At 44.9% G+C, this 25030-nt stretch overlaps 1 protein-coding gene across 1 annotated transcript in view; it reads right to left on the bottom strand.

Moving 5' to 3' along the window:
• Spon1 (spondin 1) overlaps window positions 1-6109 on the bottom strand; it is a 288479-nt gene extending 282370 nt beyond the window's left edge. Inside the window, exon 1 of the mRNA XM_036177304.1 lies at window positions 5800-6109. Within this exon, the coding sequence (XP_036033197.1) occupies window positions 5800-6037 (238 nt within the window). The 5' untranslated portion in view covers window positions 6038-6109. The remainder of the gene's footprint in view (window positions 1-5799) is intronic.
• Between the last annotated feature and the right edge of the window lie 18921 nt (window positions 6110-25030).

Raw genomic sequence — 25030 nt, 5'->3', positions numbered from 1 at the left:
AGTTGTCTTCTTTTTCAGTCTCTCTCCTCAGCACTATGTGCCAGATGGAGTTTGGTTAAAAACAAGTTGGCCTCGATGATCCTTGTAGAGCGCTGTCCAATAAAACAACCTGAAGCCGCATGAATCTGACCATGCTAGCCAGTATCCAAATAAAGAAACAAGTGTAAAATGATTGAAATTAATGTTAGCGATGTCTGTTACTTAACATAACATATATAATGTTCATTTCAATGTGGAATCCATTTGAAAATTACTAATAAGAGCTGTGCTCTTTTTCACATGAATTCAATAACATTACAGTACATGTCATTTCAGATTAGCCACACTTAAAGTATGTAATGGTCTTGCTTCACTAGCAGCTACCTGTTGGGTAGCAGAGTTCTAGAAGCGGACAGAGCAACAAGGCTAAGAGAACCGGGGTTCCTGGGTGACTTGATGAAGCTAAGAGGTCCATCATGTCTGGCCTCCTCTACTTAACTCACTTGAAACAAATCATTTGGGATCCCTTTGTAATGAGCTTAGCCTATATCTTGACTCAAATAAGAATTTCTCCCCATAGAAATTGATCTTGACCTATATCTTGTTTCTGTAAAGACTACAAATGGGGAGTGTGGGAGTAAAAATCTCTTGATCTTAGCTCCTATGTGTGGACATATCATTCTAGGCTATAGTTCTGGTTAGAGTTAGCTGTAATGGAACAACTTACCTGGACATGAGAAAGCACTCAGGTTGTCAACTTTGTAAAACTTTAATTAGCTATGTCTTGTTTTATATGTCCTGATGTCTTCCCTATTGCCTGACACTCAAAAGCAACAGGCAGTCTCCACAACCGCTGAGCATCAGGCTTGATGCAGCTTTTGAATTTTGTTTTTTCCCTTTTGAGTTTTCCAGACAGGATCTCACTATGTATGTCAAAGACGGCCTCAAGTTCATGATCCTCCTGCCTCGGCTTTCTGATCCCTGGGATGGTAGCATGCACACAACCAACTTTGGCATCTTTTAATTTTATTATCAATTGGAACTAAATATTAAAAAGGGTAAGAATTTAAAATTTAAAATCACATAATAAAAGGAAAAGAATAGTGCAGGAACAGAGGAAAGATGGGAAAGCTTGTTTTAAAAAAGCAAGCTATAACAAAAGAACCAATTTATTTAAAAGGTCTTTCCCGGCTTCAGTTTTTCAGTCCTACATATGTTATGCTCAAACATAAGCATTTACAAACCAGTAAAACAACTGCATGTGGATAAAACAGTTCATCAAGTTAGGTTTTCTTTCCCTCGTCCAGTTGATTCCTGTCTTCCCATGAAGAGAATCTGTTAAAGACCCAAGGGAGCCGGGCGGTGGTGGCGCACACCTTTAATCCCAGCACTCGGGAGGCAGAGCCAGGCGGATCTCTGTGAGTTTGAGGCCAGCCTGGTCTACAGAGTTGAGTTCCAGGAAAGTCGCAAAACTACATAGAGAAACCCTGTCTCAAAAAACAAAAACAAACAAACAAAGACCCAAGGGAGACCTGCTCCCTCTTTCTCCCCCAGGGTATTGTTGAGAAGTGAGAACTATGTATATAGAAGTATAGAGGAGAGAGACAATTAGAAACACCGGATAGCTCGGAAGAGCCTGGGTCAAAACCCACTGGCCCCTTCTGTCTCTACTAAAGGGCTTTTAAAGGAATGCCAAGTGGTGGAGCAAAAGACCTCCCCCCAGCACAGCCAAGTGCAGACCATCTCAGACACCTGGTGACCATGAACGTAGTCAAGCCATCCCCTAATGCAGCCCTGTTGTGTAAAACAAGCTCAGATCTCACTAGAAAACCTTTGTGGGCTCCCACAAAGACCGACAAGGCCCTTCATGTTCTAGATTGAACCTCTGCTTATAGGGACATGCAATACTGAAGTCTATAAGAAGCAAATGCAGGAAGGTTCCAATGCTTTATTAGTCTGTGTCCTGAGATGTGATTTTCTTCATTTGTCTGTCCATCCTGTTCCCCTTCAAGAAAGTCTCTCTCACTACCCAGAAGGCTGAGCTTGGTGAAGTGCTTCGACTCCCAAATCAGTTTATGGGTTGGCATAAAAGACCAGGAAAGAGTGCAGATTGAAGGGTTGCATAGACTCAAGACTGGATCCTGACTAGTAGCCATATGACTGTGAGTGAGGAACCGGGCCTCTCTGATGCTAAGTCTCATCTATAAAATGGGAATAGAATAAACTGTCTCACAGAGCAATGAGGAATAAGGAAGCTGAGTAGGAAGAATTTAACATAACGTCTTTTCTGGTGTCATGATATGATAAGCACTTTTTAAAAACTTCAAAATGAGTATGTATATTTATATGTATGCACACACAAACATACATATTGCACCCACTGTGTGCTGACTTCTCTTGACTCTTATTTCCAGTTCTCATGATGCTTTGGGGGGGGGCTATCCCCCGAAATGCTCTCACTTTACAGACTGGGAAACTGTCATTCAGACATGTAGTGGGTTGCCTGTGGTGGCACAGTGTCTATGAAGCCAAGAAGAAATCCAAAACTAATCCATGCATCATGAAATCCCATGCTCTCTCTAGTAGGCTGAGGTGCCTACTCCCACTGGCAGTGTGAGTCCCAAACTGAGACAAAGAAGGAAGCAAGGCTGCTTTGGAGGTCTCCAAACCTCCGGGTTTAAATAAATCCCCCAATTATGCCCGCAGTTGGACCGGCTTTTGAAATCTCTTGAACATTCTTTTCCCATCAAGGGAAGTTCCTTGAAATTTCCCTTTAAAGAGCATCTAGGAAGAGACACTCTCATTAGCTAGGGTCTGACTTTATTTTCCCAATAAACAGACCTTCACCCAGACAAAAGAGCCTCTTTTATTTTCAATCAATTCGTGAACATTTCAGCTGATTTCCTGCTATTTGGCTTGAAATTGTGATCTGGGAAAGGCTGGCCCTGCAAATTGTCGCCTAGAAGAGCAGCCCCTGGAGTATCCTCAACTTGTTATTTTTAATCACTGTAATCGCCTTTCAAAGGAGGCTCTGGCCAGAAACAGAGTGGCTCTTTCAGGGCTTTCTAAAGCGCAATTATGGCAGTGGGATGGGGGGCGGCTAGAGAAGGGGGGAGGGAGGGAAGGAGGGAGGGCAGAGAGCAGGGGTGGGAGAGAGAAGGAAGTCAGCACGGCACTAGCTAGTTGGAAAAGACTGAATAACTGTCCCAGCGGCACCCAGGCTGTGGGGAAGAAGCCCCATGATTCAGCTTGTTAAAATAGGGACCTTTTTATTCAAGACTAGACTGGCCAAAGGCTATCCCTCAGACGGGGGGGGGGGGGGGGGCAACAGGACATAGATGATACACTGAAATAAAGGGCCAAGACTGGAGGCAGGAGAGGGAGTCATTGCTCCCAAGGATAGTGATGGATGTTAAATCAGAAAGAATAAGATTAAAAAGCAAATAGAAAACCAGGGGAATGTTAAGGTCCATAAACCTAAGTCAATTCACCTAGTAGAACACACTAAATTTGCTTTTAATGTGACGTTGTAGGGAAGTATAAGCTGATGGAAAATGTCACAAACTAAGCTAGTGCATTTTCTTAGTAGCTCTGAATCTGATATGTTAATTACAAAACACTTACCCAGGAGACCTTAGCATGGCTCACCCAAGGTCTTTCTTTCAAGATGTCCTGGCCACCAAGGTTAGAAAAGATCGTATTCTCACCTACAGCCTGAGCAGGTATCACATATTCCATGTTCCAGAGTCTGAGAGGAAAGGCTAAAGAGCCCAGGGCGCACCCCTGACCTGGCCTCAAGTTTTTACCTAAAAGTTCTTGAGTGTTCAGCCCAACAGGAGGGACTCCAGGATGCTACTGCTTAGCCAAAATCATAAAACACACACACACACACACACACACACACACACACACACACACACACCCCTACCTTCTTGCATTTAAATTAAGACTATTCATAGACAAGGCCCCTTCTATGGAGAAATCACCATTTACTCATTCATTAAATTAATTCACGAGGAACCAGAAAAGGGCAGTCATTTGTTTGTTCACTGGTAGCTGGACTGGAAAAATGTTGACAAACTTTTAAACCAGAGCAGGGCACACACAGGAAACAATGAGACTAGACAAAATCCCTCCATTTTTAAGCCAGTAAAGAAAAGCCTCACACCCTACCCAGACTAATGAGTATTTGGAGACCTGCTGTCCCTCATACACACTCACCTTTGTTTCAGTAAATGCCCCCACCTCTGGTTAGGAATTAGGCTCAGGGAAATTAAATGGCTTGCACAAAGTCACACAGCTACCAAGACCAAATCCCTTTCATCCCTTTCCCTGCTGTTTCCCCAGTTAACTCGGACTTGGGTTTAGTGGGCCCAAAAGGCCAAGGAGGTCTCTTCCCTTTTGGCTGATCTTCCCAGGTTTGCAGAGTATCTGGTTGTCGTGGACCTGCACATCTCAGGTCCAAGACTCCTTCCACCAAGCTGTGTGCTCCCTCCCTAGCTGGGCGCTGTCTCTTTTTTTTACCCAACATCTTTCTTTCTGTAGAAAGGAGGGTCTTGTGGACTCCCCCAGCAACAAGGCGGATCCTGGCCACAGGCTGAGGATGCTAATGTGTGCACGGTGCCCAGAGCATGACTGGATAGCTTGAGTGGAGAAAAGCCAGCCTGGGAGGAAAAAGCACCAGCCTACTGCTGGTACAGCTGACACTGCCTCAAACTTTCTCCCAAGGCTCCCAACCATTTCCTCTGGACTCTGGGGGAACCAGGGAGGCCACAGCTGGAAGCCCAGTTGTCCCATCAAGTGCTCCAGTGACCTGCTCTTCCCCATGAGGCACCAGGGCTAACTTACGGGGAAGCGCCCTGGAAGGACCCCGGATGAAATCCAGTAAGTCTCCCCTGTGTCACATCTGTAGACTGGCAGCGAACGGTTGTAGAAAAGATAACTGGTTAGCATAGAGACCTACTAAGACGGAAGGCAGTGGAGCGTGAGAATGGAGTAGGGTGTCTTGAAGTCTCCAGGTGGGTGCGGGCCTGGCTGCTGGTCATGCCAGAAGTCGCCCACCTGCTTGTATAGCCATTCCCTGTGCCCTGGAGATCCCCAGCACTCAGTCTCCAGGCTGCTGGAGTCAAGGTTCCACCACGTTGGAGGAGTCTTGCGGACCCTGTGTCTCTTTTCAGTCACCACTGCCACCTTCCATTGAGAGACTACCGGGGATTCTTTGAGGACTCTATTGTCATTGGAACCTGTCCTGGAAATTCAAGGGTCTCCTGGGACATAGAGAGTAATTTGGGGATCTTTTTGTGGGCCCTTCAGGTTCCTCCTCTCCGCACCTTAAGACTGATTAGGGACCCTTCCAGGAAGTGAGGGTACTGATTGATCCAGAAACTGGTCTCTCTCCTTCAAGAATGGAAGCCGCTGAGAGAGCTGTCCTGCCTGGGACCCACCTGAGGGTACCCTCTTCCCCAGAGAGTAATCGGGAGAAGAGCAGGTATATTTCACTCTAGCCAACAGCTGGAGTGGAAGCCGGGCTCCTTCCCAGTCAGGCCGGTGTGATGTGGGGCTGGCTGTATTCCCCTTCTGGGAACCTGCGTTGGAGACCCGGGTTGTCTCTCCTGCCCGCGGCCCCCGCAACCGCCCCTTCCTCCCCCAGCGCTGGTTTGATGGGTACAGAGCTGGCAGCTAAGGGGCTCAGGGGAGCCAGGACACAGCCCCGGGCTGGGATGAGTAGATACGGTGCGCCGGGGACTGCCCTCCCGGCTCCAACCCAGCTCTGGTCAGTGCCCTAGGGGGTTCGGGTGTCCCCAACACCACTCGACTTACCGCGGTAGCTGCTTCCTGGCTTATAGAAGTCAGGGTCGCCTTCCACGCGGAGGCTGAACTCTGTGTATCCCTCGCGCCGTGTGCCCTGGGCGCGCAAGATGCGGCTGCAGTAGCCCTCCGACTTGGACACTTTGTCCAGGGTCTCATCTGAAAAAGCCAGCGCCACAGCCAGGGGCAGCGCCAGGGCCAGCAGCGCGGGACCCCGGCTAAGCCTCAGGGGCGCAGGAGACAGCCTCATCTTCGAGGGCCCCCCAAGTTTGTGCTGATGTTGTAGACCCTCGTCAGGACACTCCTGCCCCAAGTGATGCGGGCGGCAGAGGCGAAACCTGGAGGAGCCCTGGTGGCACTGGCGGTGGGGAGACTGAGCCCGCCTCGCTTTGGTGGCTGCGGAGCTGCGCTGCTCTGAGCCGAGCTGAGCGAGCGGAGCCGAGGGGCGGGCGGTGGCGAAGGAGAGCGAAGAGGGAGGGCTGGTTGCGCCCGGATCCCCCAGCGCAGCGCTGTTTTGTTTCCGAGCTGGCGATTAGCGGGCGCTCTACTGTTTGTTTTGCGAAGCTGGATTCCCAGGGTCTAGAGGGAGAGAACAGAGATATGCAGACACGTGCAAGCTCAATCTACCCCGCCACCAACAAGGCTGGTTCTTCAGCTCCCAGCTATACTCTGGGTCCTATGGACCAAGGTGCTCTGAGGAAGGAAAGCCTGCCAACTAACTTTTGTTGCACACCTACTCTGTGCCAGGCTGCGCTGCTGCAAGGTTTCCCGGAGCAGCATCAGTCCACTACGTGCACTAGCGCCATACTCCGTTATCACTTATTTGTAGATAAGCAGATCGCTGTGGGCCACCTTCGCTGTCCTGGCCTTCTGCCTCCATTGCTCTTCCCAAGCCACTTTAAAACATGTCACGCTGGAGGAGCAGCAAGGAGTCCACAGAATTATGACCTAGGATCAACTGGCACAGTGCCTTGGCCACAACACTTTTGGAGATCTATATAAAATAAAATGTTTCTTTAAAAGCAGAAGGGGAAAAGTTGATGCTGAAGAAAATGTTTTGCTACATATTAGTTTATTCATTAGTGAATCTATGCAATCATAAACTGCAGGTTTAAGAAGGAAGGTGCCTACTGCTTAGGAGGTCCTCATAGAGCCTGGCCATTTTGAAAGGTTCAAAGAAGGGCCTGCGTTTTCTTGGTTTAGAGTTTTAGCTCAGGCTCTTAGCCTCCAGGGACAGACTTTCAGGGGGCATAGCAGGAATCTCTCCCAGTGTTTCCCTGGGGGGAACCTAAACCAAGCCTCAACCTTGTCCACTCCCCCATTGTGAGACTTCCCTAAACCAACCTTTCCAAGCTTGTTCCTGCTCAGGAAACATGGGGCAGGAGGGTATGGGAGCTACCAAGCCAGAACTGCGTGTGCAGAAATTCAATGAAATATCTCCCGTAAAATGCTTTGCCTCAGGTGATGCCCTACTTGTAGATACCTGCATCCTATTGCTGCGTGCAGGCATCCCTTCCTCGGAGCTCTTTTATGCTCCTCTAGCTCCCCAGGGCCTTGAACACTTCTCAAATGCCTGCAGCTAGCAAGTGATCGCCTTTACTTTCCAGACTAGGTTTTTCTCTTTTACTTGGTTACAAGCAGCCTAAGGGAGCCATCAGCACTGGAAATTCCATTCCTCACTCCCTCCACTAACCACTGATTTCTTAGTCCTTGTGCTGTGACTCCTGATACCACTGTCAACCGGGTGCTGTTGTGGAATATTGTTTTAACTAGGCAAAGCTGTGTTCCATTTGTTTATCGGTGGACTATTGCTTTAACTGTGTAAAGGTGTGGTGCTTTTGTTTCTGCTGCATTTGTTCAATGATGTACAGCTGTGTTACATTTGTTTCACCTTGCCTGCCTTCGGCACCTGATTGGTCTAATAAAGAGCTGAAGAGCCAATAGGTAGGCAGAGAAAGGATAGGCAGGGCTGCCAGGCAGAGAGAAGAAATAGGAGGAGAGATGGAGGCTCAGGAGAAAGAAGAGCAGGAACAAGAGAAGAGAGAAGCCAGGCAGCTTCCAGCCAGCCAGTCATAGAGACATAGTGGAAGTAAGATATACAGAGTAAGAAAGGTAATAAGCCCTGAGGCAAAAGGTAGATAAAGAGAAACGGGTTAAAAGAGCTAGCTAGAAACATGCTTAAGCTAGGCAGAGCATTCAAAACTAGGAAGAAGTCTCTGTGTCAGCTGTGGGAGCTGGTTGGTGGCCTGAAAGAAAAAGCCTGGTACAGGGTGCTAACTTTCAGAGACCACTGGAGAAAGGCCTCGTGGAAGCTGGTTGTACACTTCTCAGCCTTGGGAGAAAGCATAAGAACTGGTACTTAGCAGCCCCTGATCTAATTGACCAGCTCTCTTTTATGTGGGCATTCACTGCATCCTGAGTGAGCCAGCTGACTTGGAGCTCCAGCCTGACTTCAGGTTCCTGTGGCCACTCCTGCAGAAAAGCTTTTGCTGCATGCATCTGCAACAAGACACTATACCTAGCTATGGAAGATGGGACAAAAATTCATCCATCCCATCCATCCATCCATCCATCCATCCATCCATCCATCCCCCTTTGAATAGAAACATCCATCTGTGTTGAATGGATAAAGACCTCCACTTTCTCCTTCACACATCCAATCGGCAACCATATCATGTCTTTCCTTCCAAACACCCTGGGGAGAATCTATTTGCTTCTCCTCTTCCTTCCCCACCTCCCTTTCTCCCTCCCTCCCTTTCTCCTTCCCTCCCTCCCTCCCTCATGTTCTAAGGCTCTCTAAAGGCTCTCATCAAGGCAGACATGATGCTTGCATTTGTGGATCTTGCAGTCTCGTGGTACAGGTAATATTAATTGCCTAATTCTATGAAAAACGGAGCTACAGTAGTGACACATGCTATACTAAAATGAGTGGGTCAGGAGAACATGCCTGCATTATCTCTGAGGGTAGGAAATTACAGAGGTGAATAACATACCTTTTCAACCCTCTTCATGGAACTGCTTATGTGTCTGATTGACCAAATATGTACTTTTGAAAGACTTAACATTTTTATCAACAAGTTGAAATTTAAATTGGAGCTGGGAGGGCACAGAGCAGGCAGGGATATATTTAATTTCTTATTGACTGTTGATAAGAAAACCATGGAAGGTAGTGAACTTACCCAACCTTCTGTCCCCATCCCTCATGTCCGTTTCCTAGATTACAAATATAATATAACCTGTTTAGGTGATGTGTTACACTAGTGAGGGAAAGAGCTAGGCTTCAAAATCAACATTACCAACACTGAGACTGCCATTACCCAGTCTGGCCCCATCATCTGGGCTCTAATAGCAGTTTCCAGTCAGCCTCCCAAGTTCCAGCCCCACACCACCATTGGGATTTTCCTGGCTGAGCTTGGTTGTCATTTCTGCACTCTGCTCTCATCTCCACACATCCAATCCATCACTCTGTCCTCGGTCCCACTTTCCAAGTTCCTCAGGTACAGTCTGCCCAATTTCTGCCCTCTGCTCTGCTTTCTCCCTTGCTCAGAAGTCATGTTCTGTCATCCTCTAATTGGTCTGCCCATCTGTCCTCGTCTCTGTCCTCATGGAATCCCAAGAGATCTTTTTGAAAATGTAGACTTGAACAAGGACCCTGAGGTTAAAACCCCTTGGCTTTTCCCATGGCTTTCAGGACCTGAGATCAAAGATGGGCCTTTCACGTGGCCTCCCCGTGGCCTTCCAGGCCCTTTCTGTTCCATCTCTCTCTGGGCTTCGGCCCCACAGCTCCTCACTTTGGGGAACTTCTGTTCTGCTCCCACTGCCTGGGATCCGGCCATGTTCTGCAATCCCTCAACATCCGTCAGAGAAGTCTTTCTTGATTTACGAACTACAGCCGACTTTGCCCCTGACTCTTTCCTGGATCTCCATACTTGTTCTTTAAGTAGTCTTCAGAATTATACTTACATATTCATTGGTAAGTTTTAAATTTTTTATTTGTTGAGTATCTGTCTTTATCATTAAATTCCAAGCTCTGAATGGGGCTTCCCACTGTTACCTCTACCTACATCAAAGTGCCTAGCTCATGGTAGGGATCTATAAATGTTTATTCTCTAGATGAGAAATTGTCTTGCAAATATGCCTCAGTGTCTTCTAACTCAGCTCAAGTGTTTCAAGTTAACCTTCAAAGTCACCTACCATCTGGCCCCACTGTAACCACCTTAGTATGAGAAGATGTCTCTGCTTAGACATTGTGACAAGACATTGTCATTTACATCTACGAGTCACACATTGGTCCCAGGATGGGATCTCATTCAATTCATAAAGTGCTTGCTTGGTAAAAGTGAAACTTTGGGTCTGATTGCCACCTTGATGGGAAATACAACAACAACAACAACAACAATACCCAAGCAGATGCCTTGGTGTATGTCAGTAACCCCAGCACTCAGAAGGTGGAGGCAGGAGGATCAGAGTTCAAGGTCATCCTTCTGTTGTCTAACCTGCTCCATGCACTGATGTCCTGTGGTCTTGTCTTTGGACTTGAGTGCACTCAGGAGGAGAAAAGTCTTATTTTTCCTTTTATGCCACTCAATTGTCACATACTGTTCCATGTGTCCCTGTCTCATCAACTAGCAATGAATCTAGTTGATTTCTGTTTAATTTCCTGTTCAGATGTTTTGTTTTGGTGTAAAATACACTGGACTTCAAGAAATATCTTTTCAGCCTTGTAGCCTAAGGCAGAGCTGATGTTGGTTGCTAGCGTGTTGCTAGGGAAAGTCACTTAGCCAGGGCAGATAATTAACTTTATCAGTGTGTGTGGGTAGGTTGCTGAAGAGAAGAGCTAGGGGCTCCACTCTCTAAGAAAAAAATTTTCTTTGGTTGGTAAGGGGTAGATCAGCCACTTGGTGTTTTTCCTTTATTTCTCTCCTTTCTACTCTAAGAGAAATGGAAAAAGTAATTTTCTAGATCAGTGTTCTGTTCTTCTGATCCTTGGACACTAGCATCAGATGTTTGCTTCAGATATGGATTCCAGAACCTCATCAAAGACTCGTCAAATATATGTCCTTCGAACAAACTCATGTAAAGTTTAAAGAACCATGGGCCAGGAGCTTGTGAGCCATACTGGAAATACACAGCACCCATCTATCTCACCCATGTGGGGAGTCAAGGGGTTCTGGAAAGCCAATCAAACTCTCTGTCTCTAAACTACTTTTGAACAAAACTGGAAGCAGTAGTACCATTGTGCCTACCTCCCAGGATTCTGAGAAATGAATCCAAAATGGAGATAATAATTTCTAAATTTCAAACTAACTCACCAAAAGAACCCAGTCACCATTGTTACTGTTTACTTATTAAAAAGACCCTAGTAATGTTATTTCTTTTTGTCTCTAACTCACAGAAAGAAATTTGACGTTTTATATGAAGGGATTTCTAGAAATCGAAACCAGACAGACATTGAAGGTAGGTGAAGTGCCCGGAGTAATCTATTACTGGCAATGTCCCAAAGCAAAGCTCAGAAGCTGAGTTTGAGACTAAGCAATTAACAATAACTACAAAAGTATTTTTTTTTAAAGATACTGTGTGAGCAAAGATATCAATAAATTTAGAAGCTATTTCTTCAGGACCCCTTCTAGGCATTGACTACATGCAGTATGGTAACATTGCATTGTGAATTCTGACCCTGACTGTGTCTACCCCGTAGCTTTACCTAAAGTATGGACTTTTCCAGCCACTTTCAAATTCCATTTACTCCTGCATTCTCTCTGTTACATTCCTGTTTTCTATGCCAGGCCCAGACCAGCATTCTAGAAGAGTATCCGAAAGTCTCTCACACTCTAAAACTCACAGTAACTCATTGCTATTCCCTCAGCCTACTCCATCTTCTGTAGGATCCACGTCACACCCCCTGCAGCCAGAGAAGATGCTGCCACCAGTTCTCTGGATGGCTGCCCCTCCAGATTCACGCTACAGACATGGACACTAGAAAGTCTGAGTTGATGAGTCAGCCACTGCTCTGTGCCAATAAACCTGGCCTCTCTCCAGCCTACAGTCCTCTCCTACAGATACACCCTTGGCTTTGGACATCTCAAGTTCCCAACAGCCCTCTGTCATTCCACTTCAGCTCTTCCACTTCCCTAGCAAGTGCTTCGATCGTTCATGCCATGGGAGCCTGTGATGTTGTGATCATTTCTGATTTGCTCTGCCCATCTTGCCAGCTCCTTCCCTCCCTGGCCCAGAAACTTTGCTTAAGTATTTTAACCATGTCTTCACCAACACTCTTGCTTCTCTCTCTCTCCTTTATATTGGTGAGTCCTGTCAAACTAACACGCAACCCCAGAGCACAGGGGACCATGCTGGACTTCCGCATGTTGCTGTATACAATCTGATAGTCCGTCTATCGCTCCACTCTACACTATCTTCACAATAGCTGCGAAAGCCACCCTAATCAGTTTCCTGTCTCACCCTCAGTGCTTTATCTCTCCCTTCTGGTTCCTCTCGTCTAGTCAAGCCCCACACTTGCTGTTCTCATTCCTTTTGAGGTGACTTGCCCTTATTTAACCCCCCAATTACAGGACATTGGGCATCAGCTGCCCCAGATACCAAATCTCTTACCTTCACTGCCCTGACTTTTTCTGCTCTTCCTTCTCTGGAACATGAATCTAGCTGTTGTTCACTCTTTGTCTTGTGTCTCTGTTTTTCTTTCTGTCTATATCCTTGGGCTGTAAAAACAATGCAGTTTCTCCTGTCCTGGAAGGTGAGCTGAATGTGACATTTGGTGGGAGACTGGGCCTGTCACTGACCCCTCCCTTCTCCATAATAACTCTTCCTCCACCTTCCCTCAGTTTCCACTTATTATTCCATACAGTACAGTTGGGAATGAGCACATATATCACTGTATTGAAACTGCTTCAACACAGGTCGTCTGGGGCCTTTTCACTTGCCATCAGACTTGTCTGGATTAAATAGACAAAAGCCCTATCATTGCAAGGCAGAATGGGAACTCAGCCCCGGGAGTAGCTCATGGGGAGCTCCAAGGTGTAGGTATGAGCCCAGTCTGTAGTCCTTCCAGTATCCCCTCTTGTGGTTTATGGGAACACCTTGCATCAGGTGCTATAAAGCCTGGTGTATCTGTGGTCAGCTCCCAAGAGTGAGCCTTTGCCATCCATTTAAACACAGAACCAAGGCACAGGACACACACATCTTCCTGTGTGCCTGTTACTGGTAATCTAACTCAGGTTCAACCTTTTTGAGGTTCTGGGAATTTCATAGCTTGGGCCACATGACCACAGCACACTACTGCCACCTGGTGACCATGATGAGTGTGTGCAGCAGTGTTAAGTGAGGGCTCCATCTGGAATACTCACTCCTGAGGTTGCCTCCTCCGAGGTATTTCCTATGACCCCGCTCTTTGGGAAGAGTCACAGAGTTTCCTGCTGTATTAAGAAAGAACAATGTGCCTGCATGAAGTAGGTACTTGGTAAATTCTGGAAACTTTAAGCTTTTTATTCAGCAAACACATTCATTAACTAGAAGAAGGCAAGACTAAGAAAAATAGGAGATCGTTCTTGTCTTCAAGAAGCTGCAGAGAAAAAAAAACAGATAATTGGAAAAAGGAAGAATAACACAGAAGAAAAATGTATTAACAGGAGTTCAAAGGGGAATGGTCATGTCTGCCCAAATAAGAGTAATGTAGAAGATGTGCTCAGCACTTTCCTGAAAGAACATTGTCGGGAAGGGGATGAATAGAGTAGGCATTGAATGTTCTAGCAGGGTGCACAGGGATAGGAAAGGACAGAATTAGGCTGCAGTTGGAGCTAAGGTGGGAGAGTGCTTGTCCGTGTGCACAAAGCCTTGGGTCCCATCCTCAGCATTATGTACATACATCATTTCAGCACTTGGGAGGTGGAGGCAGGAGGATCAGAAGTTCAATATTCTCCTTGGATACACGGTCAGTTCGAGGCCAGTCTGGGCTATATGAGACCATATCCCTTACCTAAGAGTATTTGGACAGCACAGATTGGATACCATGGCTTTTTTTTTTTTTTTCTTAAGGAGGACATCAGCTGTCAGGGTAGGAGGAGTTAGTAGTAGGAGGGGACAGTTAGGGGACTTCACAGCAGTCTTAAGGACAGCCATGAGCCAAGAGTGGAAAGAGGGGAAGAATGGAAGGTTCTTCAGGAGGTGAGCCAGGGGAGGAGAGGATGGAGTCCCTAAAGACATGTGGGAAGCAAGGAGTATCTAAGGGACAGCTCGCAGAGTTCTCCCCTGGGCCACTAAGGGTGGAGGATGTCAGCAGGGATGTAACCAGCAGGGATAATGAAGGAAACCAGGAAGCCACAGGCATGTGGACAGGTGAGGTGGACTGGGATACTATTATCACATCACATTTTTTTTTCTTGAGCCAGCATTACACACTGTAGCTTAAACTGGCCCAGAAAAATGACTATGTAGAACAGAAATGGCCTTGAACTCACAACAAGCCTCCTGCCTCTGTCTCCTGTGTGCTGAGATTACAGGCCTGAGCCACCAAGTCTGGTGATAAGTCACATTGAAGGAGCCTTTCAAAGTAGGCAATATTCTAGACTGTCAATGACAGGGGTTTCTAGCTCAGGAGATAGGGTACTAGCTGGGAGCTGGGGCACCATGCCGCACACAGCCTTCAATACATTCTCAGAACTCAGCTGCCCTCCACTGCTGCTGCTTCTTATCTACGTGCTCTGATTTCCAGACTAACTTGACAAATGCATGCTAAGGAGAAAGTATCAGCCATGTGTTCCCTACTTGGCTCATCGAGTGACACCTGGCTCCCCTAGTGATCACGAATGGTGTTCCAGAGTGAGCCAAAGATGGCGCATAGCTGACTCTATAGCCTGGAAAGTGGCTGGGGCTCTCCCAAGGCTCGTGCTGAGAACTCTCATGCTCGCTTCTAGTACTTGGTGTGGAGGAGGTCTGAGAAAGGATGATGGAATCATATTCTTTGGGCTTGAGGATGAGTAAGAGACTGAGCAGAGGAAAGAGACATAGTAAAGTGAACTGGAAATGAGGAAGAAGGAAAATGGGCAGAGTGGTTTTGATGCACAAGGAACATGTAGGAGTTACTGAGAAGCAGAGAGGGGGATGCTCCCACCCTCCTGTTCCACAACGAAAGGTTCACATACTGCCATAAAAGCCCCCCCCCACCTCCCGCCACCGCCTTCTAATTAACTATAGTTTAACTTTTGCTTCTCTCGAAATCTAGAAATATAATTGCCTAAGTGTCAGGGTTACCAGTTGGATTGGGTTGACTTTAAATATGCTGTCAGCTAACTACTACTTGAAATCTGCAGATCAAAGGGCTAGGATGGGGGATGAGTTCACACACACTTCAACCTCCAAACTTACTTATCTCAGAAATCTGAGCCAAGGCTGACATTAACAGTGCTAGGCCTTTATTGGGTCCCGCGAGATGGAATGGTGTGCTTTCAGTCTACAAAGGGCAGTCCCACAGCTGACAGCTCATGTCATACCTAGGATAGGACAGGCACTGTTCTAAATGCTTCCCACACAGTAGCTCATTTCATCCCCATGGTAACCCATGTAACCAGTAGTTTTTATTATTAATTTGCAGGTAAGGTAAACTGAGGCACAAACAGGTCAGCTGACTTGATTGTCCAAACTCATAATCTATTTGAGAACCAATGTAGAGCTAGAAGAGACTTTTTAATGCCATTTCATGACCAAGGCCTCTGTGCTTCACCTCATAGCCCCTTCATTAGAAACTTTGCAGGCTGCAGTGGTCCAAAGGCTTTAGGGAGATGGTAGGACTTGATGGGTATGATTAGAAAACAGATGAGGGGCATTGAGAAGATGGCTTACTGGGTAAGTGCTTGGTAGAAAGCTAAGAACCTAAGTTCAAATCTTAACTTCTGTTTAAAATATGAACAAGATCACAGACACGTGTAACTGCAGTACTAGGGGAGGCGGGCAGACACAGGGGGTTCACCAGGGTTTGCTGCCTGCTGGATGAACTCAAGGCCCAGTGAGAGACTCTGTCTCAAGGGAATACAGTAGAGAGAGTAATATAGAGAGTGTTGTGCACATGTGACATGTGTGCGTATCATTCTCTCTCTCTCTCTCTCTCTCTCTCTCTCTCTCACTCACACACACACACACACACACACACACACACACACACACACATGAAAAAACAAATTCTCAAACAGAGGGAAAGCATTAAAAGCGGTGAAGACTGTAGCAGAGGCCAGAGGTCCCCCTCCCCCATAGGTTGCAAAATTAAGGTGTATGGTCAGGAGTCACAGGGAGCTGTTGCCAAGTGGTCAAAGGGGTGATGATTCTATGGTATTGGGGGTGTCTCTGGAGGATTTTTAGTATAAAATGTGCTTTAGTTCTGAGCTCCATGCATTTTAATGCAACAATACAGGCCAGGATTCTGGTGCATTCATCTCCAGGCACCATTAACTCATTAAACCCACACTTCACTTTCCTCTCTGTTCTGCTTTCTGCTTAACAGGGTCTGGCATCTTGGATGGATGCTGACCTTTTAGAGAGATTCGTATGCAGATTGTCCCCTTGAAAACACTGCTCAACTGCCATCTCTCTGAAGACTCAGCTGACTGCTCCATGCAGGACTGTCACTCTTGTGTGCACAAGGCTCCTTGTGCATAACTAGAATAGCACTTGACACATGGGAGCAACACACACACACTCACACACACACACACACACACACACACACACACACACACACACCCCTGGTTGTCTCACATAAGACCCAGCCCTTTAAAAACTGTGTTCTTTGTCCCACTAGTGCATTGTGCAGTACCTGGTTCATGAGAGAGAGATGCTGGGCAAGAATCTTCCAAATGAACAACTGGATCGATAATGAATGGCGGTCTCCTTAGACTATGAAGAATTGTCTGGCCCCAAACCTTATTCTGTGTATGAATTCTCAGTGAAGCAGGGGCTAGGGATGTGTTGCAGCTGTCAAGAACACCTGCTGCTACTCCTAGGTTGCTTTACTTTGCTCTGATAAACTCCAAGACCATAAACAACCTGTTAGGGGAGTGGGTTTACTTGGCTTACATGTTCAGTCCCAGTTCATCATGGAGAGAAGCCTGAGCTAGGCTGGAAGGTATTTACAGGCAAGGGTAGATCCTCCCTAGAGTGGGGCTGACCAAATGCCCGGATGGACAGAGGCTGGAGAGAAGGCAATGCTGTTTGCTTACCTAATCTTGCTTCTTGAAGGTGAATGGACTGGATTCATGGACTGAGCAGCTCCTGGGCTCTCAGCCTTTCCAGTGTACAGACAGCATTATTAACTACCAAGCCCTTATCATGTAAGCCAATTTAATAAGCCCCTTTTGTAATATATTTTTCCCCCAATAAGTTCTGTTCCTCTAGAGAACTAATACAATGGCCATCCTGGAACTGCATCCCTAGTGCCAACCCAGCCTTCAAAGATGCAGCTTCTATATTCCACTCAGATGTCCAGGCAGTCATCACCCATGGGCCAAGCCATTTCTGAATTCCTGGCCTAAAGAAACCACAAGATGGTAAATATTGGTTGTTTTTTAACCACTGTTTTCATATGGCTTTTTTTGTATAAAGAATGGGGCCAGGTATAATGGCTCACACTTACAATCCTAGCTCTTGAGAGACTGAGGCAGGAAGGTTACCATGAATTTGATGCCAGCCTGAACAACACAGTGAGACTGCTACCCAGGAAAGAAAGAAAAACAAAGAAAGCTAGTATGCCCAGAACCCTTCACAAGACGTCTTGAGATTTACACAGCCCCTTGCTAATTTCTTCTCTTTTCCAGGTTTGATGAGGTTCCTGGTTCCTTCATCCTTCTGTTCTCTGTCTCAAAGACACATGGCCGCTTCACACTAACTATGTAAAAACCCAGCACACAACGCTGAAAACAGAATTAAGGCATTTGTGTGCTGTCCCCAAAGTTCTTTCACATGTAGACAGGCTGTGTCATGCTGCCAGGTCTCTTTGGTTATCTCCTCACTCCAGTTCATTACAGAAAATTCAAGCATCCAAAAGAGTGCAAAGAATTTTACATTCAACAACCACCAGTTAACAAACATTCTTAGGTCTGATATTCTGAGGAAGACTGGAGTACAGGCTGAGTAGTGATGTGCAAGAAATGCCAAGAACATCAGAACAGACATTATCTTCCTGTATGGAAGGATGATAATTATTCATTGTTGTTACTACGATGTGATAGTAACAGTGACTGCATGGGGAACTCACATGAACTATCCATTGGTCACGTTTTGACAGTCATCACAATGAGTTATGAATCTACCTCACTCTACTGTCACCTGGGTCACAGTTCTCTGTCTTATCCTTAAGAACATCACAAATGACTTTAAGTGTCATGCTGATTGATAAATGTGTTTACTATTTCTATAACACTTCCTTCTTCTTCCACAGTAGTAATGTTTTCATTAAAGAAAGGTGAGTTCATCTGTTTGGAGGCTTCTTTTCATACTCATGGCAATTTCTAGCAATCAACTTCCTTTGTATTATTTTTGAGACAGGGTCTCATTATATAGCTGTGGTTGGTTTAGAACTCTGTGTAGACCAAGATGGTCTCATAGACCATTCAAACTCATAGAAATCCACCGCCTTTTCCTCCTGAGTGGTGGAATTAAAGTCCCTAGACACCATATCAGATCATGTCTCCCCCCCACCCCACATTTTTATGCCTCTTTCTCAGGAAGTCTGTTGTGGGAAAGAGTTGTGAGCCCCATATTCATGCTCCCCTTGTTTACTGACAGCTCCCAACTTGCTGCAGACACTGGTGGATCGTATGATCATAGTTATGACCAATCTGGTAGAAGAATTTATTTTTAATTTTAAAAAATCCATATACTAGATTCTAGTCATATTCTTTTCCATTCTCCAGCTCCCCCTACTACTTCTCCTTACCGATCCAACTCCATGTTTTTTCTCTCGAACAAACAAATCAATAACCCAAACAAAACAAAACAAAAAGCACACACAAAGAAATGGAGTCTGTTTTGTGTTGGCCATCTGCTCCTAGGAACAGGACCTGCCCTGGAGTGTGGTCGATATACCCAGTGTCACTACATTGCAGAAAACAGATTTTTTCTCAGAAAGTAGACAACAATTTGCAAACAGAATAGCTTCTTGGTTAGGAGCATGTCTGTTTGCCCACTTGCCCTTCTCTAGGCTGGAATTTTGTCTAGCTTGAACTTTTGAAGATCTTATATATTCTATCACATTTCCTATGAGTTCATATGGGCCTCAGCTCTTTTGTATCTTGAAAATTCTGTTTCCTTGGAGTCATTCACCATCTCTGGCTCTTATAATATTTTCACCAAATCCTCAAGGGAAAGGTTTGATAGAGACATCCCATTTAGGGCTGAGAGTTCCAAAGTTTTTCACTCTCTGCACATTGTCCAGTGGTGAAGCTCTGTGTTAATTACCATTTATTGCAAGGAGGAGCTTCTCTGATGAGGGTGGAAAGATACATTGATCTGGGTAGAGCAATATTTCATAATAAGTATGTCTATTGCTATATTCATTTAGCAGAATGATAGTATTAAGTTTTCCCCTAGGCCCACAACCTAGCTAGTCTCAGGTCTGGTCTCATTAATAGGGTCAAGTGTAGGTTCCATCTCATGGGCCAGGCTTTAAATTTTATCAAATGTGGCTAGTTACTCCCATGATCTTTGTGCCACTATAGCTTGTAGGCAGGTTGCTATTGTAGAGCACAGGGTTCATAGCTGGGTGAGATTGATGATTAATTTTCCCCTCTGGCAGCATGAAAAGTGCCTTCCAGTACTATGAATGCTAGTCAGTAGGGGTGAAGCATCTAGTCAGGCACCAGTTGATTTCTCCATGTTTGATGGCATAAGTATATGGTGTCTTCAGCAATAGGTCTTACCATCAGCTTGTTTTGTGTAGAACTTCAACAACAGCACCTCAAAGGGGGACTAGAAGGCCTGAGCTAATAGTTTAGTTTGTAAAGTCTTTGCTCTGCAAGCCTGAGGACCTGTGGCATATGCTAGTAATCTCAGTGATGGGGAAGTAGAGATAGGTGGATCCCTGGGGTCTGCTTGTCAGCCAGCCTGACAGGCTGACATTCATCTAATCAATCCATGAAAGATCCGTTGCAAACAAACAGTTGGAAGAGGCACTGAGGTACTGGCCTTGCATCATGTGCTCCTGCATGCCTAGGAACACATAAACATGCATACACATGTGCACACATACAGGGGAACAGTTAGCTGACATAAGCAAGTTTGTGGTGAACTTTCCCTTCCTCTTGCCTGGAACACAAACTCTGATGCTGGCTGTATTGAGGTTGAGTGACAAGGGGGGAAAGGTCAAGACATCCTTGACCTGACATCCTTGAGTAACAAAGGCAATGCTTGCCTAAAGAGTGCTTTTACCACGAGGAAGCACCTAAGTTGGATCAACTGTATGGGGGTTTCAATTACTAACAGGCAAATGTGATACAATTGTCTAAGAGTTCTGGCCAGTGTTAACCCAACAGCTTTGTGGTTTGAAGACTCCATCTTCTTCCATGACCTAGAAATGGATGTATTTGACAATGTTCTGATTCCCAGTACCACCAAACTCCACTGTTGGTGGGAGAGTGGTCTTACTGAAAACACATATTCATGCCTAGGTATGAAATCTATTCAGTGCAGGAGAGACAGACTTGGGCATAGACAGTTCTCCCCGTTTCTTGTGTGTAGGATGCTCTGGAATATAGCCCAGGAGAGGTCTCAATCTGTCTCTTGTCACCTGATATTCCTCCTTTCACTGCAGCCACAAACCCTGGGATCTGCACATGTCATGCTTCTAGACAGAAGGCAAATGTTCTGCTGATCTTGACAATTCTTGCATGTTTCTGCTGGTCTCCAACCTTCTTTACATGACTCCTAATATAGATTTGCAGATCAAATAAATGTATCTAAGATATGAACAACTAATGAATTCAGTCAACCATGAGAACTCAGCTGGGACTGCCTGGTTGCTCAAAGCTGCATACAGAGTGGTGTTTTGTTTCTGCTGTGTATACAGTATAGGCTGACTCTCCTTCTTCACGATATTTGTGTAGCAACACTGGGGAGCCTGAGCAGGACCTAGAAAACCATCCACTAGAAAATTGGGTGCCTCATTTGATTATCTTTAAGGCCAGACAGGTAGCCATATTCTTTGCCAGGCTAAATCCAAATTCCTTCTCAATGTTTCTCTAAGAGCTGAGGATGGTCCTATCCAACCCAATCTCAACTCAATCCAAAGCTCATGGAATGATCTATCAGGCATACTTGTATCTCATTTCAGAAGGGATTTCAAGCAAGGCTCACTGTAGTGTGAAACAGAAGAGGGACCAGCAGACTTTTTCAGATCAGAGTGTTGTAGGCTCTGCAGGATATGTGGTCACAGAGGTCTCAGCCCTGCCCTTGTAATGTGTTGTGGGGTATTTGTACACTGTGTGAAGATGTATTGCTGTAATTGATGTAATAAAAAGCTGAAAATAGCTAGGCAGAAGTTAGAGGTGGGACTTCCAGGAAGAGAGAGAACTCTGGGAAGAAGAAATGTAGAGTCCCCAGCCAGACACAGAGAAAGCAGGATGGGCAGTATGTAGATGAGGTAAGGAACCATGTGCCAGAACATAGATTAAAAAAATATGGGTTAATTTAAGTTATAAGCCTAGTTAGGAACAAGCCTAAGCTAAGGCTGAGCATTCATAATTAATAATAAGTCTCTGTGTCATTATTTGTGAACTGGTGCTCCAGACAAGAAAGTACTGCTACATATAGCATCCAGCGTGGAGACTCAATATCTACATAGGGCCTGAGAAAGTGGTCTCTCGGGTAGGCTTAGCATCCAGAGGTGTGACTCTTCTAAGAGGTCCTGCTGTGCAACTGAGCACTGGGGCAGCAACACTAGGTACAAACTCCGCTGCAGGCAGACACAACAAATTCCCAGAGCTAAGACCGGTAAATGCAGTCCAAGGCCAGGTACTAGCCTGCATGAGCCTAGACTCTCACGGAACTGAGGGGAATGGAGCAAGCCATCAGCACTACTCTCTGACAGTAGCCTAGAAGTTTAAGATTTGCCTCCCACAGTCAGAGAAAACAGGAGGCTGCAGACATGCAAAATGTCAGGTCTAGACACAAAAAAACTCTGAAAAGGTATAATATGTTTAAAAAGGTGTTTAGGTGCTGAAGAAGAAAAGAAAATGTATATAAACAGTCATAAATAATAGCTTAAAGATAATAAAGTCTCCAGAGAGAGAGTAAAATAATATTAAAAAAATAAGTCACATAAGGATGAAAAATATAACACAGGGAGTTTGGACCTTTAATGGTGCCTTGTTAACTTTGAATTTTTTTAACACTAATAAACAGAGAGAATGACAGCTGCTGAGAGACATTGGATTATGAAAGTGACTGCTAAATTAATCCAGCCTATATACTTCAAATAGATTTTGACTTCAGAATGGAAGTTGGGAAATGTGTTACATTAGGGAGAGGTTGTGATTTTGTTTCCACAGGAAACAAAAAGCTATGGATTCCTTCAAAATTAATAAAGATCAGATTTAACTGTGGGAGACCTCTTGAGGATCTTGGCTACAGACATGAGGGAGGAAGCCAAGAAAGACTACAGGACAGGTGACATGTATGCTGATCCCTCTATATGGGAACAGCTCTGGAGACTGGATGAGACATGATAAATCTTGTTGGCAACAGAATCCTTTCCTATGTCATAGCTAGAGGTTTAGTTATATAGTCCAAATGGACTTATAAAGTTGACAGATGTCTTTTACCTGCTCAAACACAGAACAACAACAATAAGAAAAATCTTTAGCTGACTTATACACACCACACATTCCATACTTGTGTTAATGAAGATATATATGTTACCTTTAAAAGTTTGTGTGTTTTCAGAACAAAAGAACCAGACACCAATGAAGATCAGTAGCCCAGGTGATCCAGCCTCTTAGAACATCTCTGCTGCAGTTTCCTCAAAATTCTGCATTCAGAAAAACCTCAAAGTTGCTAGCTGAGATGGTCCAGCTTCACAGAATACTCCAGCCAAGACTTCAGATAAGTTCTACACTTTCCCATCACACAGAGACTAAACAAAAAATAATACAGCTGGTTCTCCTAGGACTTGATCATTATTCCAGTTTTTTCAGGGTCCTCTAAAGATGCCATCACCCACAGACAACAATCTGGAGAACATGACATCCATATTCTCAAGAGGTGGAATGGGTGGTCTCTGGTCATTAGGTAGATGTTTGTCATTGTTTGGGGGAAGGGTTACTTATAAGTTGTTACTGGTTATGGTAAAAAAAAAAAACTAAACAAAAAGAGATTGGATTTAAAGATCTCTTTCTGAAAAGAAAAGGGAAGATATAGGAATAATAGAATAAAAGTGTAGATTATTGAATCTACCTTTAAACTAAAAACTATTAATTTCAAATATTTTACACTGGTTTGAATTTTTGTATATTGATACAAATTTAAGGTTATTTTTGTTATACTGTATATATGTTTCTACTCTTATTTAACATATAGTACCTATGCAGCTCATTTAACAATGTAATGTAAATTCTTAGTCCTTGAAAGTTATTTATTACAAACTATTTATGATAATTAAAAAATACAGATTAGTAGTTAGTCATCTAATAATCAAATTTATGGCCATGTTAGGTATGTTTCCAAGGTCAAACAGAGATATATTTTTTAGATAGACCTGTGGTCTTCAAACACTTCAGAGACCTACAGAATATGACATTTAAGATGTTTTAACAACCCGAGGATTTGTATGACAATGAAATATATCTGCATCTGGCAGCACTAATTTCCTTCAAAAAAGGATGATGGAAGAACCTCCCAATGGAGTTTCCTTTCAATGTGGTAAATCTAGACATTTCAGCAAGAAACTGCCCTTGCCTCAACTGCTGTCAGTATGCTATCCAAATTGGGCAAACAAGACACAAAAGAAGGCAACTGCCAAACTTTGCCAAGACAAAGTAGAACAGTCCTTCAAAAATTCCTGCTTCACAGAAAACTCTGTCAGATATTAATGTTCTCCAATGTCTCCCAGTGTTGCAGAGGAACCTTGACTCATATGTCTCTGCTGTTTCTACAGTTTTGGAAGTTGTTTGCTCTGCACTTCCTATTTACTCAAGTAATATTTTATCTATAGAGCATTTATCAATGAACATTAAAATTTGAATTTAATAGAATTTTTTCTGTTTTATTTTTCACAGCCACTTAAAAGTTAAAAAAAAAAAAAAAGGTGACTGTTGGCAATCATGGGACCAAGGAGCATCTCTGAAGAGCCTGAAAGACCTATGGAGGCTTCAACGGGAGACACCACAGAGTCTTGAAACTAGAGTCATGAGTGGTGAAGGCAGTAAAAGTTATGGGAGTCAAATGTGGGTGCAGCCCCAGCAGACAAAGAACATGGCACTACTGATCAGGGCTGGTCCTCAGCCCAAGGCCTGGCCTGCAGCATGGAGCTGCTGCTGCTGCTTGCCCTGCTGGAAGAAGGAGAGTGCTCCACAGCACTGTCTACAGGCTGCAAGCACAACAGCAGGGCCTGTGAGCATCAGGGCAGCTGAGAGCAAGGGTGGGGAGGTGTGGGGTGGCCTGGAGCTTGCACAGACCCTGCCCCCAGATGCCCTGTCTAGCCACAAGATTACTCTGACTCTATGCAACAGTACAATACCCAAGATGAGTCTCAGGGATGTCCCAGTATTTAATTTATGGTGCTTCAGAAACCAGAAACCAGAAACCTTGAACCAGACCAATGACTCATTACAATGAATATTTGCAGGTTGGGGCAATAAATATATATATATGTATATACATTGTGTGTGACAATACACACGTACATATATATTGTGACACACTGCAGCTTGCAATGCCATTTTGACAAACAGATATTTGATAGAGAGGTGGGAAAATAAAGGAATGAAGAAGATGTGCATGGTGGTGAGAGGGGGAACTAAAGACACAACTGTGGTGACAGGTATGGAAGAAGGCTGCACTAGACAGGGGAGCATGTGGTTCCCTAGTAAGGCTTGCAGGGTAGTATGCAGCTGCCTGGAGTTTGCACAGACTCTGCCTCTGAACATGCTACTTAGCCTCATGATCTCCCTGGCTCTGAACAATGACAGGATGTCTGAGATAGAGAATGGTTACTTTTTTGGATTGGGCCTCCTCAAAAGACCTCCATGGC

This window comes from Onychomys torridus, chromosome 1 (assembly GCF_903995425.1).
Source record: "Onychomys torridus chromosome 1, mOncTor1.1, whole genome shotgun sequence".
In the NCBI taxonomy this organism is placed as follows: domain Eukaryota; kingdom Metazoa; phylum Chordata; class Mammalia; order Rodentia; family Cricetidae; genus Onychomys; species Onychomys torridus.
The sequence above is the reverse complement of the archived record's forward strand: the minus strand, read 5'-3'. Positions and strand labels throughout refer to the sequence as shown.